General features: G+C 31.8%; 1 protein-coding gene across 3 annotated transcripts in view; it reads right to left on the reverse strand.

The window, feature by feature from the left end:
* Window positions 1-14,758, reverse strand: part of LOC118186652 (BAI1-associated protein 3-like) — a 600,433-nt gene that overhangs the window by 275,852 nt on the left and 309,823 nt on the right. For all 3 annotated transcript variants that reach the window (XM_085808773.1, XM_085808772.1, XM_085808771.1), the window contains one exon: window positions 489-555. In XM_085808773.1, the coding sequence (XP_085664899.1) occupies window positions 489-555 (67 nt within the window). The remainder of the gene's footprint in view (window positions 1-488; window positions 556-14,758) is intronic.

Raw genomic sequence — 14,758 nt, forward strand, 5'->3', positions numbered from 1 at the left:
CGTCTGAGTATAATGAGTGGCACAATGTTAAATGCAAGATATTTGGAAACCTTATTTAAAACAATTCTTATAACTTAAGACTTATGTTACAATGTCAAGGAAAAGGAATCAATCCAATAGAAGTCTCTTCGTTAATATCTGTTTAGGTTGTTCTCAAATATGAATTAACTCCCGTCATTTTCATGTATTCCTATAAATATCTTCAAATTTTCTTGCGTTTTAGTTTCTCTAATTTCGCACAACCATTAAAATATGACAATATTAAGCAATTTTAAAATCACATATTTTTTAATGATAGATTACCGAAAAATCATATCAATTACCCAGCAATAGGATTCATAAATCTTTTGAATTGAATGATAATAAAATTAACTCAATTCTTCACAGATAATCGTAAAAAATTTTATATTCTATCATCAGGCAAGTTTTCTTAAGCTATTTATCTAAACGATTTGTGAAAATAAAATTTAAAAAAGGTATAATCTTACCATTTGGGTCCTTAGCTTCGAGTCCTTGAGCTTCTACGACAGTCACATTTAAGACAGGTATTGGAGGCTGTGTGCACAGAAAGAAAAAAAAATACCTTTTTATATTTTGATTTTGTTAACTTTCAGTAATCAATTTAAAGATAAATACATCGCTGAAAAATAAAATTAAACTTTAGTTAATTAAACTATATGTAACCTTATAAGTAAAACATGTTATGCTATTATAAACACCAGAAACGTAAGGCCCTGAAATATTTTATACAAATAAATCCGATTCTATAATTAAATAATAATATTTTTATATACGAGAGAAAATAAAAATATTTGAAATTAAAGTACCTTTCTTTGTAAAGGATTACCGCAAATATTAAGGCTGCAGTATAGAGCTTTCTAATACTATGTATTATTTTCAGATAGATCTCTTGCACCACATAGCACGGTACGAATAGAATATGCTGTATTAAAAATGTTTAAATTTGAAAAGTTTATGTTAAAATTTTGTCCCAAAATTTTTATGAATTATAAAACATAAATATATACTTTGTATGAATACTAATAATTTGCAAAATTCAGGTTAAGATGATGCAATTTCATTTAAAATCAAGGCTTTCTGTAATTGAAGTGGTTTGAGTAACTGAATTTACTTTAAGCAACTGAAAAGATTTCTTGTTAATTGCATATGAAAAAACTGGAGACGCTAGGAAATATAAGTAAGTTTAAAATTGGAAAAGAAAGAGTTTGTTATTTTTGAGTTCCCTATGTCTTGAAATAAGACAGTAACTGTTTCTGTCAAGCCGGATGCCGCTTTAAATATTTGAATAACTTTTAAATTCCTTTTAGATACTTGGCGTCTTATGCATTTCCATTTACTTTTTTCTTTGATTTTTCATTAAAAAATCGCTGATGCACAAGGAAAGGCATTTAATGTTACTTTTATAAAGTCTAAATGTATTTATTATTCTTAAAAAGCTTTAAATATTTTACATTCGATAAAATTTTTAAATGCCTTTTTTTCTGCTTTTCTACAAAAGAGCTTTCACAAAGGAAAGCTAAATGTTTTATGAATTGCTGTATATAGAAAATGAATACTTAAATTTGGAGAGTACACTCTACCTGGGATTTCTTTTATGTCATAAGTATGTATATATATGAGATAAAATAAAATGTAAATGACATATGTTTTAAAATAATCCATTTCATTAAAACATTATAACGTTTTAGGCTATTTTGTGTTGATGATCTTACTAAAGATTAAAAAATTATAGAATCCGATTTGAGAATAGAATTATTTTGAGGTTATACATAAATTGAGACACACATAGTGAGGGATTTAAAAAAAATATACCAATCTCTGAAATATTTGATCTGTTACTTTACACCTGTTTATACTGAGATTAATTTATACCACTGTTAAGTGATGTAACACCATATATCAGTAAGGAACTGGTTAAGAAAATTATCAATAAAAATCGCTAGTCGTGGCAAAATAATCAACCCTCTGAAATATATTAGAAATATAGTTTATTACGTTACTCATGAAAAAAAGGTTCATTGCATCTCTTAAGTGCAGTATAAAGGTTATAATCAATGGCGAGCCGTGGTTTTTATCTAAGGAGATTAAGTATGAAGAAAAATTGTAATTCTCTCTAAAACGACCGCGCACGGAGAGTAGTGGCTATCATCTTAGAGAGGTGAAATTCAGTACTAGTATTTATTTATGATGTCCGAAACACTGGTCACATTCAGAAGTGGTGATCTGAGGGAGGTGGTCATCACAACACGATTTATTGTACTTTGAATGCAAATATTGATTATATAATTTGCCTTATGAGTACAATAATGATTAATATGACCTGATAAGTTTTTGAAAATCACTCGGATAAAGAGGGAAAGCAAAAGGATCATACCATTTTTAATCTGATAGATGTCACATAAAAAAGCAATTAGTTAAAATGTTTTTATCTTAAAAAAAAGGAGTACAATGGCTTGCGAAATGGATCACGTCTTTGTCTGCATATCATTAATCATACATGTTGAATTGATCTACCTTTGTCGTTATTTTTTGTGTCTTTAGAAAATGTATGATCCCCTCCGCAAAATCTCTGTAGACCAGCTAATTAGACCACAGATTTGTGATACCGACAGCTGATGAGCGCGTTGTTATAAGACGGCTACAGAAGTTGCTTGCGTATACTCCGTAATGATCTGTTGATGTGAGAGCTAGTTTTAGTACTGCTTTTCTCTCCATAGTTTAAACTTGAAATTACTGCATCAATATATTTTACTTCGAATTTTTTCATGGACCATAAGTTTCGATTTTCGGTTTACTTAATTATGGCAAAGCACACTAGGGCTATCTGCCTAAGAGAAGGGAGGACCTTTCAAAGGGAAACTGGCCTCGTATACACGTTACACACGGGGAAAATCACGAAAACGCCCATGCAGCCAGCCCGTTCGCGGGATTCGAACCTCCGACCGAACTACCAGTGTTCAGCGACTTTACCGCTCGGCCGCTGGTGGGCCCTTTGGACCATAAGAACGCTTTTATTTAGGCGAACTAAAATGTAATACTTAAAGGCTAATTAATTTCGCTTATAAGAGTCACGAAAAACTTAGAATTTCTTATGATCTAGTATGCCCAGTAGTTTACAACATGTCTGCGGCAGCAATGAGAGCAGATGATAGCGTGCTAATCTTCACCCTGCAAAGCAGTCGCAACTCGAGCTCCTTCCGTTCAGGCGAAATCCCGACTATCTCGACCGAAGCGTGGTTTCAAAAAGAGGTAAAATTATGAACCTTTTAAGGTTTTTGAATGCTAGGTAAAAGAGCGTTAATGTCTAAAATGTTAGAGGACTAACCTATTCCTCTAATTCAGGGGTTCCCAACGCTATGCTTGCGAATGTCCCAAACGGAAAGTAGGGATCCGGCGTATTTGTTAAATTTTTTTAAAAAATATCAAATATGATTGTTTTCAAAAACCGAATATCATAATTCAGTTGTTAATTTTTTTTTAAAAATGTCAACTATCATTGTTTTCAAAAATGAATATCACAAAATAGAAGTACAGGCTTTTCGATTTACAGAACATCTTGATGATTGCTTACGAGTAGGAACATCATCATGCTGTCTTAATTATGAAGCAATGGCCTATGAAATGTATTGCCAAATACTACATTAAAGTGACGTATTATGAAGAATTTTTATGCCAATAAATTGGAAATCAAGGAATTTGTGATATTTTGTCTTTACTATTTAGTAATTATTTACTTCACATAAGCATGCAATAAGTAACTGCTAGTTCAGAAAGACTATTAATTTTGTTTTGGCATTTTGCGTTGATTTACTATAAACGGCGAATCACTTTTTTAATTATTGCCACCAAATATTAGAAACCTTTATTATATTTAAAGAAATTAAATAATATAGAATCTGCATAAATGTATGCATGTTTCTCGCATTGTGATAAAACAATGGTACCTAAATCCATCCAATTTTGAATAACGTAATCCTTCACCGAATATGGGCATCTGGAAGCCCCAATTTGGAATTTATTTTAATATTACAGATTTCATATTTCGTAACACTTTAACGAAATTTTGATTAACAAACTCAACTATTTCAAAGCGAGCAATGGCACCACTGTACAAAAAAAATTTATCTCCAGCGCGCGAGATTGTGTATCAGAAATTCTAAATATATGCTCATTTTAACATTATTTTGCTATATTGCCGTTGAATTGAATTTTATGGTTTAAGTGCGAAGAACATAATATTTAATAAATAAAAGTAAACACAAAGCGTTAAAAAACGCCCCTTTGGTCGCAACGTAAAATTTGAAATCTTTCTGATTTTTTTCCCTCTAGGATTTATTTTTTACATCTAAAAACTATGCTTTTTTGGATCAATACTTTTTATACGTTACGTATTTTATTAACTACGGCAACCTATAAAATTTACTTTGAAAGAATAGACATATCCGCCACCCCACCGATAAGTGTAAAAGATCGCACACTCAGTATCTGGCCAATGACTTTTTAGTATCTATTGCTGACAGGATTAACCTAGTAATTAAAAGAAAAAATCGCTTTTGATTTTACATTCCAAACAATGGAAGTGCTTACTACAAATTCTGAAAGCAGTATTACAACGTTTTTAGTAATACAAAGCTATCAATTGGAATACACGCCATAATTGAATAAATAAATAATAAATTTATTTAATGTGAGTGCTATTCTAATTCTATGATTGAAACAATTACTGCATACATTGCCATGTTATGAATCCTGGAATTTAAGTTTAAAAGCAAATTATTTGAATGCAAAAGCAAATATAGAAACTCCAGTGTCAGTCCAAATAACTTTGTTTAAACTGACTCTTCGGTTTTAACCAGAATTAATTTTTCGCTTTTCTGAAATCATAAATCTTACCCAAAGGTCTTAAATAATGTTTGATTTCCTCTACAATGTATTTCCAGATTATTTAACATTATTAATCAAAGCCAGTTAAAATCATTTAGCAAGTAAATTAAATTTGCAGCGAAAAATTGAAACAAATACGTAGCGATTTCATTTTAAATTGAAAAATTTACATGTAATTAAACTGTTACTTAGAAACAGTTCATCTTTTTAACTAGTAAAAATTACATTTCAAATCAGAATTAACTGCACAGCATATATCCGTAGTAACTTATTTGATAGCATCACATAAGCTTCGAGATGGGCTGAAATGGTTAAATCCATGTAATAAATATATGCATTTCATTACTTCTGATATAGATACGTATGGATTTAAAATAAACTTCAGCAAAGTATTTAGAATATAGTCAACTAAGGTGAAATATAATCTTGTAAATAATGAATAATACTTCGATGAATAAATAAAAAAAAACCATTGAAAAATGAAGAATAGTAAATAAACAATTATTTTCAAGCTCCCAAAATCGTTGTCGGACTTTTCTCTCATTTTGAAAACCTTTTGGTTCCTAATGCCATGTTTCTGTGCATAAGGAGCAAATAAAACAAAATTAAAGATGAGAAAAGAAATAATTACATTTTAATTGTGTACTTTATGTGCAATCAAATTGTAATCTGCCCAAAACAATATTTAAAATTAATTTAAGAAATGTTAATAATCCTATTGTGGGATTTTTTAGAGTTTACGTTTTATTCAGCACAATTATTTTTGTAGAATTGTAACTTTTTTAGTAATGTAGTAACAACCGGATGAAGAGATTAGTAAGATGAAACATTTCTTCTGTAGGAGAATATTTCCAATTGAAATACCTCGCGGGAAAAATTATCGCAAACTTTTACGTCAAGATATGCTGTATAATTAATCCTCCTTTGAATTGCAAAGCTGATAATAAAAATTTGTAGCGCTGTATTCTCTTTGAGACGGAATGCTGTTTATTCTCGAGAGATTCTTAACGTCGATGATTTTTATAATTATGCAAAGACTTTATTTTTCTCAGAAACTGTGCTATTTTCGTATGCAGATTATTATTGAGATGGGTAATAACAGAATTTCAAAATTATCTTTCTTTTAACATCTTTGCTCATGCGACCAGAAATTTATTGGATTCATTCAAGAATCATGCTATTAGAAATTCACTTATGAAGCCGTATATGCTTATTTAACCCTAAAATGTTCTCTTGCTCTTACCTGTAACAACAAAAAAAAATTGTTATTTTATTAAGCAAGTTTACAATGGTTACCCGCTAATATATATTTCGAATCCCTCCCTGTGCAAAAGCAAGTAGCAAAAATAATTAATATTAGAATTATTGATTCTATGTTCTGGATTCTATTTGCGGTGCTTGAGGGGATTAACTGGACAAAAATTTTCTCCTCTTCTCCAGTGGTTTCTAATTCCAGCAAGTTTTTAGCAAATCCTGACAAAGGTCTTTCTTATAAGTTAGGTAGACCCACCAGCGGCCGAGCGGTAAAGACGCTGAACACTGGTAGTTCGGTCCGAGGTTCGAATCCCGCGAAAGGGCTGGCTGCATGGGCGTTTTCGTGGTTTTCCCCATGTGTAACGTGTATACGAGCCAGTTTCCCTTAGAAAGTCCTCCACGAAAGGCATCCCCCCCTTAGGCAGATAGCCCTAGTGTGCTTTGCCATAATTAAATACACCACACCACTATAAGTTAGGTAGAATCCAAATGCTTTGTAATAATATATATATATATATATATATATATATATATATTATATACTTAATGTACTTTTCCTACTAATGACACTACCTAAGCAAGCCCTTACGCTATCATTTGCATTTTGAAACTTTCTTTTTATCTTTTTGTGAAATGATGCCAGATCTTTTCTTCCTTGCAGAGGTACTAGCTAAGAAAGTGTAAGGAATATTTAGTAACCCCCAATATCTTTCCTAATTTTAAAAACTTAGGTTGTAAAGACATTATGTTATTTGGAAGCAGGAGACATGAAAAATGTGCAATGCCCGCGCCAGGACTCGAACCTTGGACCTCTCGAATACGCGCCGAGTGTGCTGGCCATTGCACCACGAAGGCACGCGAAGAAGGCGGGAGAAATACCTTATATACTACGCCTTTTAAAGGGCGACTGGGGATTAGGGGCCCAATAGCCAAATATTGGTTGTGGAGGAATCCTCATTCACCACCCTTTTAGTTAGGGCGCCACTTAGAGTCATTAGCTTATTTTGAAGCATGAAACATGAAAAAAATGTCCAAAGCCTTCGCCGGAACTCGAATCCTGGACCTCTCGAATACGCGCCCAGCGTGCTGGTAAACCTTAAAAATGAGTCTGGCTTAAAATCTAGCTTTCTTAGAAAATTTATTACAAGGAGAATATTTCATCATATTACTTTGTGACTGTCCATACTATCGATCCTACTTAACAGCCATTACGATATTCTATTATACGAGCCATATTCTATTATTGTAAGAGGCTACAATCGAGAGATATTTGCTCATTTTCCTTTATGTTTAATTTGCATTTGAAAGACTCAATGGTTTTTGACATTCCAAATAACTCGTTATTGTGATGAGGTGTTAAAATATGGTTCAGATAATTTTTGTCTCAAAATCAGTTGTTAATTACATATTTTAATTTTGTTTTCTTTTAAAAAATCACGAATGCTCATTGGAATAATTCTGACAATATATCTTTTATAACTCTGTTGTAATAATGAAAAGTTTTATCATCATAGGGATTTCTTATCTTCTAATAATTAATTTTTTATTAGAAAATCAGCTTAAGAACATTAAATTTTGGATTACATATTTAACATACTGTTACGGATTTTGTATTAAGTTGGTTATTTTGGTAGTAGAATTACAATTAAAATTGTTTTATATCCTCGTGCAATGCAGCACGAGACTTATTTTAAGAGTAAGCTGCGACAGAAAAGTACAAATACATGTGCACGCACACTTAACATTTAATAAATAGATATCTCGTAATTCTGCTCTTTTACTTTGCAGAAATCTCGAGAAAACGGAACTTACCAGAACATTCTCGTGCACTATTAAAAAGATTTAAAAAGCCGGAGAGAAACATCTCAGGTCAGTTGTTTCCGTGAGCTGTTTTTGTTTACTTAGCTGCTGCAATTGTGATCGGATTAGCTTTATTTGCGCTTTGGATTGCGTTCTATTTAACGTTTTAGTAGTTTAAAATATAACTACTGCGTGATACTGTGTTATATTGTGATATTGCACGAATATCTTTGTGGAAAAGTCCAGCGTTTAGTTATATTTCTTGTGATAAGAATAAATTTTATTAACTTTTTATCGGACTTGTGCATTCAACCTATTACGAACAAGTACGGACGCAACAATATGCAAACAGTTGTTTAAAAAAAATTTAGTAAATAAATTTAGTAAAGATTTAGTAAAGTTCAATGATTTCTATTACATCTAAATTAAATTTTTTTGTTATTTGACGAATTTTATCAATAAATTAAATTACAGTGAAACACAAATAGTGAATGTTTCACCATTTTTTCATTAGTAGAGAAAATATTGCAAAATTCTCTTTACATTCAAATATGCAGGAATGAAAATATGGTTAATTTCATTGATTATTTATTTAGACATTTTACTAAAATATCCCTATAACAGAAACTGTAGGCGGATTTATCTCATTTCGTCATTTCTATGAAATGAAATGAGGGGGTTCAGATACATTTTATTATTAATAGCTTGTGTAAACACTGGAAATAATTTTGCAGTGCTTCTATAATAATTCTGAATAAACATGAGAGATAAATGTATATTACTCTTTTATGCAATTTAATTTTATTCGAAAGAATTTTAAATTTATTCAGAATATTGTTTATTGCTGCATTTATTATCTGTTATATGTGCACACTTGTCTTATGCATAGATATATAAAGGAAAATAAAATTTCCATTACAAGGAAATGCCTTAATAGGATAACGTTAAGTCATATGGCTATGAAGTCCATTAAGAAAATTTAAAAATGTCGATTAAAATGTTAAGGTTTAAGAGCGTGCTATGCGGACTACAACTTACTTATTATATTAAAGGATTCAGCTATTAGAAATGCGTTGTTGTTTTTAAGACTTTAGAATACCTTCTGTATAAAAAATGATGTGTTTTCTTTTTACGAACTGTGCTTGGGCATGATAAATTGAAAAAACCATTTTTAGGAAATTAAATTATACACGTTTATGGTTTTAAATAAATACATTTGATTTATTAATCTTCCTTAGATGTAGACTCACTTAATTCTTCGGCAGAATAAAAGTCTGCTCGTCTTCTAACCAATTCCGGAATTACTGATTTTTAGTTCTTGGCAACTCTACTAAAACACGTTAGAGGTAATTAATTCAATTTAGTTTCAAGAAGGATGTCATACAAAATTTGATTTCTGTTTTCTGTCCATTTTTCCATTCTGTGTAAAACAAATTTTTCATGATTGAAGTGAAAGAACGAAATATTTTCATACTCAATTATTTTACTGTTAGTTCAAACTGTATTTAATTATCACTGATTTGTTAAGGCTGTACGGATGGCAATCATGAGAGAAAATAAGGAAGAAGAAGGGATCGTCCAAGTGTTATGAAAACTGGGAAGGGTAATATACTAAAAAAGTAGTAATTAAAATCCCGGAACTCCGGAACCATTTCATCGTTTAAAACAGGTACTGAAGTGGAAAACGTCAGGTATGGTATAGTCGTCTGTTATTAATGATAATATTTTGAGTTATAATTTAAATCTATAGAAGAAAAAGCGCAAGCTGGAGAGAGGCCTATCATGTAAAAATGCTAATAAAATCAGTCTGAATTCCCTCTGAAATAGGATTTCTCCCCCCCCCAATGGCGGGCATTTGCCTACAACAGCATTGGCCACTACTAAGGCCAAAAGTGGTGGCTATTTTATTGTAAAGGCACCTAATAGGCAGACACCGTTACCTCCTATGAAGGGACAGACAATTTTACCTCCATGTCTTCTCCGGGATCGAGTGTGGGACCTTTGGTATCGCAGTCTGGCGACCCTAACCCTTACACCGTCTGGGCGACCAACAGGTCTATCCTACCTTAAATTTTTGAAAATCTGTATGCACTGAAATTCTATTTTGGCGATAGATCGATGGCAGTGAGACAAAATCTCGAAACAGATTTGCACATTGCTATACTTCGGGTTCAGTTCCTGACTTGTTACGAAGCTAAGATCGCGTAAACTACAGATGGTTTTACTTTGGCACAATGTTTAGGATTCTACCATGAATTTGCCGTTCTGCAGTTGCTTTTAAACAAAATGGATTGTGAGCGATATTTCGCTTTTATTGCTACAAACGAGATAGAAGATCTCCAAAAATCCATCAGATGCCGCTGTAGCGTTAACGATGGAATTCTAAGCCTTCAGGCTATCCTCTCTGATAACATGAACAAAGATCAAACAACTAAATTATGAAATTTTGCTTTGTTCTTCAAGTTACCACCCCACACACCATCCATTTGTAATGTGTGATTTCTTCATACATTACGTTAAAATTATACCTTACGTTTACTTTAAAAATTAAAGTTAATGACTTAAAACTGCAATAGTATATTATAGTACAAGTGAAGAAACTGAAAATTTCACTCACGAATATGTCGGATTTGCTCAATGCTTATAGGGGTCCCACAAAACTTTCGTACATATTATGGAGTCCCTACATCAAAAACGTTTAAGAAAATCTGATTTAAATTACGGTACAGCACGCGAGGGCTCTCTGCCTACGGAAAGGGATGCTTTTGTGGAAGATTTCAAGGAAAATTGACTCGTATTCATGTCACATATGACAAAATACCGAAACCTTCCAAGCAGCCAGTCCTTTCATCAGTATCTGTACCCAAATTGAAATGCCAGTGTTCAGCAGTTTTAGATATATGGTAAACTAAGAAAAACTAGCGTATCCAGTTCATTACACAGGACTCAAACCTTTTTTCGATACAATGTTCAGCGGTCTTAACACTCAGCTATTAGTCAATTCAAATTATGTTAGAAATTGTTGTTTCATTTTGTTCAGTTAATCGGCAGTTTATTCACTCTCTCTGTGTATACAAATCAGTTAAAGGTAATATTCGTAATTATTTGTTCGCTTGCAAAGGGAAATAACTATTTAAAATAAAATCGGAATATTGTTATCCTTCTCTTTTGGTTTAGAAGGCGTTTAAAATACATTTTCTCACAAGAAGTAAAATACTCTTGACAATCTCCTCATGATCTCGTCCCACAGATGATTATCTCTGAAAATGGCAGCATTTCTTATGGCATAAATAAACATAGGTATTCATTATAATGCTATGTTTTTAAAAAGATCGCTTTATAATCCGATATAGATTATTAAATATGATTTATGGAGACCAGTAATATCTCTGATTTCACCGTCAAGTTAAATTACCACGTAAGTCAAAGAGTAGTATTTTCAGTTTTTACTGTATCAGCAAAATTACTGTTATGGAAAAAAGTAGTTAAATAATTATAAATTCATCAGCAGTTTAGCGGTAAAACCGCCGAATACTAGTAGTTCGACTGGGATCCAAATTTTCAAACTTCAGTAGATCAATTTAATTAGTAAGGATAGTTTTGGAGTTATGAAACAAAATTTACGCTTTAAGTTTTGTTAAATATTATTTTTTTGTTTTACACACACACACACACACACACACACACAAAAAATCTGTGTTATGTATTTAAAGCTATAATTTCTCAGAGCAGCGGTGTTAAAATTTTATGACAGTGCGACCCAATAAAAATGCAAACAACGCCAAAAAATAATTTCTTAACCCTAATCAGAGCACCAACTTTAGTTATACACCATCAAGTCATAATTTTAGGACTTTTATCCACCTTGCTTTTTATCCCCCATATTTATATTTTATTCACTATATTATTTGTCTTGCTTTATATCCACTATAAATTTTTGCGATCCCAAATTTTGTCGCGACCGATAGTTTGAATAGTTTGACTTAGAGTAATTTAGAAAAACTGAGCATAAAGTATTTTTTTATTATTACTAGAATATTTACTACTTATCTTTGAGATTAATTTGAACGAACTATATTCTGGTTTATTATTATAATTGAACAAATTTAAATTAAACTTTATACCTAGTTAATTTAAAGTTATTTCGATGACATTTTTCATGACTAATTATCATATAAAGGTAAAACATAATAGTAAAATTGGCAATTTTTAATTCAATCAGTTATTTAAAATTTCTTATATAAACATAAGACATAATAATTATTAATGTATAACTGAAGTGGATAGTTTTGGAGCTTTTATCAAAAAGGAGAAAAAGAATAACATTTGGTTTTGCGAGTTAAAGAAAAAATATGTAAGCTTTGTAGTTTCTGTCTGCTTAGGAAGAAAATTAAAAGGTAAAGCACAATAGTCTTTAATTCAATCTGTTATTTAAATTTAGTCTGTTATTTATATTTTACCTTATGATCTCTGTTCAATGTAAATTGCGTAAGGTGTATCAGTCAAAGCGTATATCCTAAGTGAATGGAATTATTTGTGGTATATTCATAGAAGAAAGGGTAAAAGGCATTTGTTGAAGAAAATTCACGCCAGAATTGCATATTAAATAAACTATTTTTTTAAATACTACAAGATGACAGTGTGATATACAGTAAATAATGTGATCATAAGGGAATAAAGTGAATAACAATAGTGAAACTGATATAAACACAACCTAACTGATTCTGGAAAAAATAATATATCAATTGTAAAGAACAAGGAAGATAATGTTGTAGAGCCTGTAGCTGCAGATTTCTTTGCTCCTGATAAAAAGGGATCTGTACCTGGGTGCCTTCAAAATCGGTAGTCTTGACTAAAATCCACGCCAAGAACAAGGCTGTTGTTTTGCCTAATTTTATATAACACAAGCCATTGAAGAAAACCATTTAAGAAAGAATGTAAACACAGAGAAAAGAGTTGAAATAGAAGCAACTTTATATTATATGACTAAAACTATAGTTCGCTTAGTTTCTAACTCCAGGAAGTAGACGAAAAAAAGAAAACGTTAATTCTTTTAAATGCATAGTGGAGTTAATGGGAACTTGACAGAAGATGGAAACAATAATTTAAGAATAAGTTAAATTAAGTAATGTCTTATGTAACAGTTATTTATAATAAGAGCTTCATTTCCCATATCCAAAGAAATAAAATTTGCTTTAGTTCTGTCACTGTTTTCGTCGGCTTTCATATAGGAAGAAGAAGCAATGTTGATTCACATACTTAAGGAAAATGGTCGCTGTTTATTTATATTGTTACAAATCGTTCAGTTTTAGTAGCGGTTTTCTTATGAGACAAAGGTGGAGGTATTAGAAAGGACTCTTTAAGCTTTTCTCTAATCATGAAAGCAGATAATTTGAACAAATTTAAAGAATTATCTCTAAAAGTCGTAAAGTTACCCTTATTTTGCATTAACCAGCTAATTATATTTACAGCTTTTACTATACCATCTCCTTTCCGTTTCCTCACGAGAAATGTAAATGAGTTAAAGGGTATTTTTCGGATTGTAAGAAAGAGCGTGTTTTTGCCTCTCAAGGCCAGGCTGCATTAGTTTTGCCAAATCTGATAAGATTGTAATTCTTCGGATTTGCTTTATAACTGTCATCTTTTAAATCATTACGCCGGTGAGAAGTTCTGAGCCAACTTAAACGTAATTAAATTGTGTAGTCTTTGACTATTAGGCGAAGATTTAAATTTTGCTCTCTATCATTATGTTTCTAGACGAAAAAAAATCTTCGTTTAAAAGGTAATTCAAGACGAGCTGTGAAAGGCAAATAATGATAACCTTCTTGGACAATTTGAGTTTATGGCCGATTAAGACACTATGTGTAATGAAGATACATGTTTAATGAGTAGCGAAACATAGTAAATTGGTTACGTACCCTAGCAAGGACATTCAAAATGAAATACGTGCAGTGATGTCTCATGAAATTATCTCTAGTATGTAAAATAGTATAATAAGAAACAAATACTATTCTATAGTTCTAGGCTGAAAATCAGGTGTAAATCAGAGAAAAGAGCTGTATGTGATTTAAAATCACATACAGCTCAGAGTTCAACTTTAGGGGGTGTTGTTATTGCCAGAGTTGTATGTGATTTAAAATCACATACAACTCTGGCACCTGGTGTTCTAGACCAGTTACCAATGAATATACATATTTTGTTTTAATCGAAAAAAAGATACCATTAGTAAATATCGCAATGACTTATTGCTGACGGTTTTTATTTGATCTTAGTATACCTCATGCAAACTATCGTGTCAACCACATGATGATGGAAGTAATATGAAAGGAGAAAAAATGGATCATAGGCTCGTATATTTCAAGCAAACTCAAAAGTCTTTATATACCTCGTTCTGCTCACAGCCTTTCTTTTATAACGGCCGGTCTTTTACAATGGATAGTTAGGCATTGATCGGGAAAGGCACGAACTCGTGGTTATTTGTTATGTTGCTCAGAGTGTACCACATGTGCAGCCTATTTAACACCCTTGAGAAAGGGGATGCTTCAGATTAATTTTAATAGAGAATACCCAAAGGAACAGATCTATGGGTCTTCCAAGCTTCTTTTTCAGCCACAGTCCTCATGAGACGACTTCGGAAGAACTTTAACAACCGCTATGCCACAAAGACACTACGCACTTAAAAGTATGCTTTTTCTGAGATTCGAGCCCGGGCTTAAGGTTATGGCAACCTGTTCTCCTACCACCATGGTAACAAGGCAACTCTCTCCTCACAGCATAGATTTAGTTATTTAAATGACAC

The sequence above is a fragment of the Stegodyphus dumicola genome, chromosome X2, assembly GCF_044657685.1.
Source record: "Stegodyphus dumicola isolate Sdum_Otavi_A_Nest chromosome X2, ASM4465768v1".
Classification (NCBI taxonomy): Eukaryota; Metazoa; Arthropoda; class Arachnida; order Araneae; family Eresidae; genus Stegodyphus; species Stegodyphus dumicola.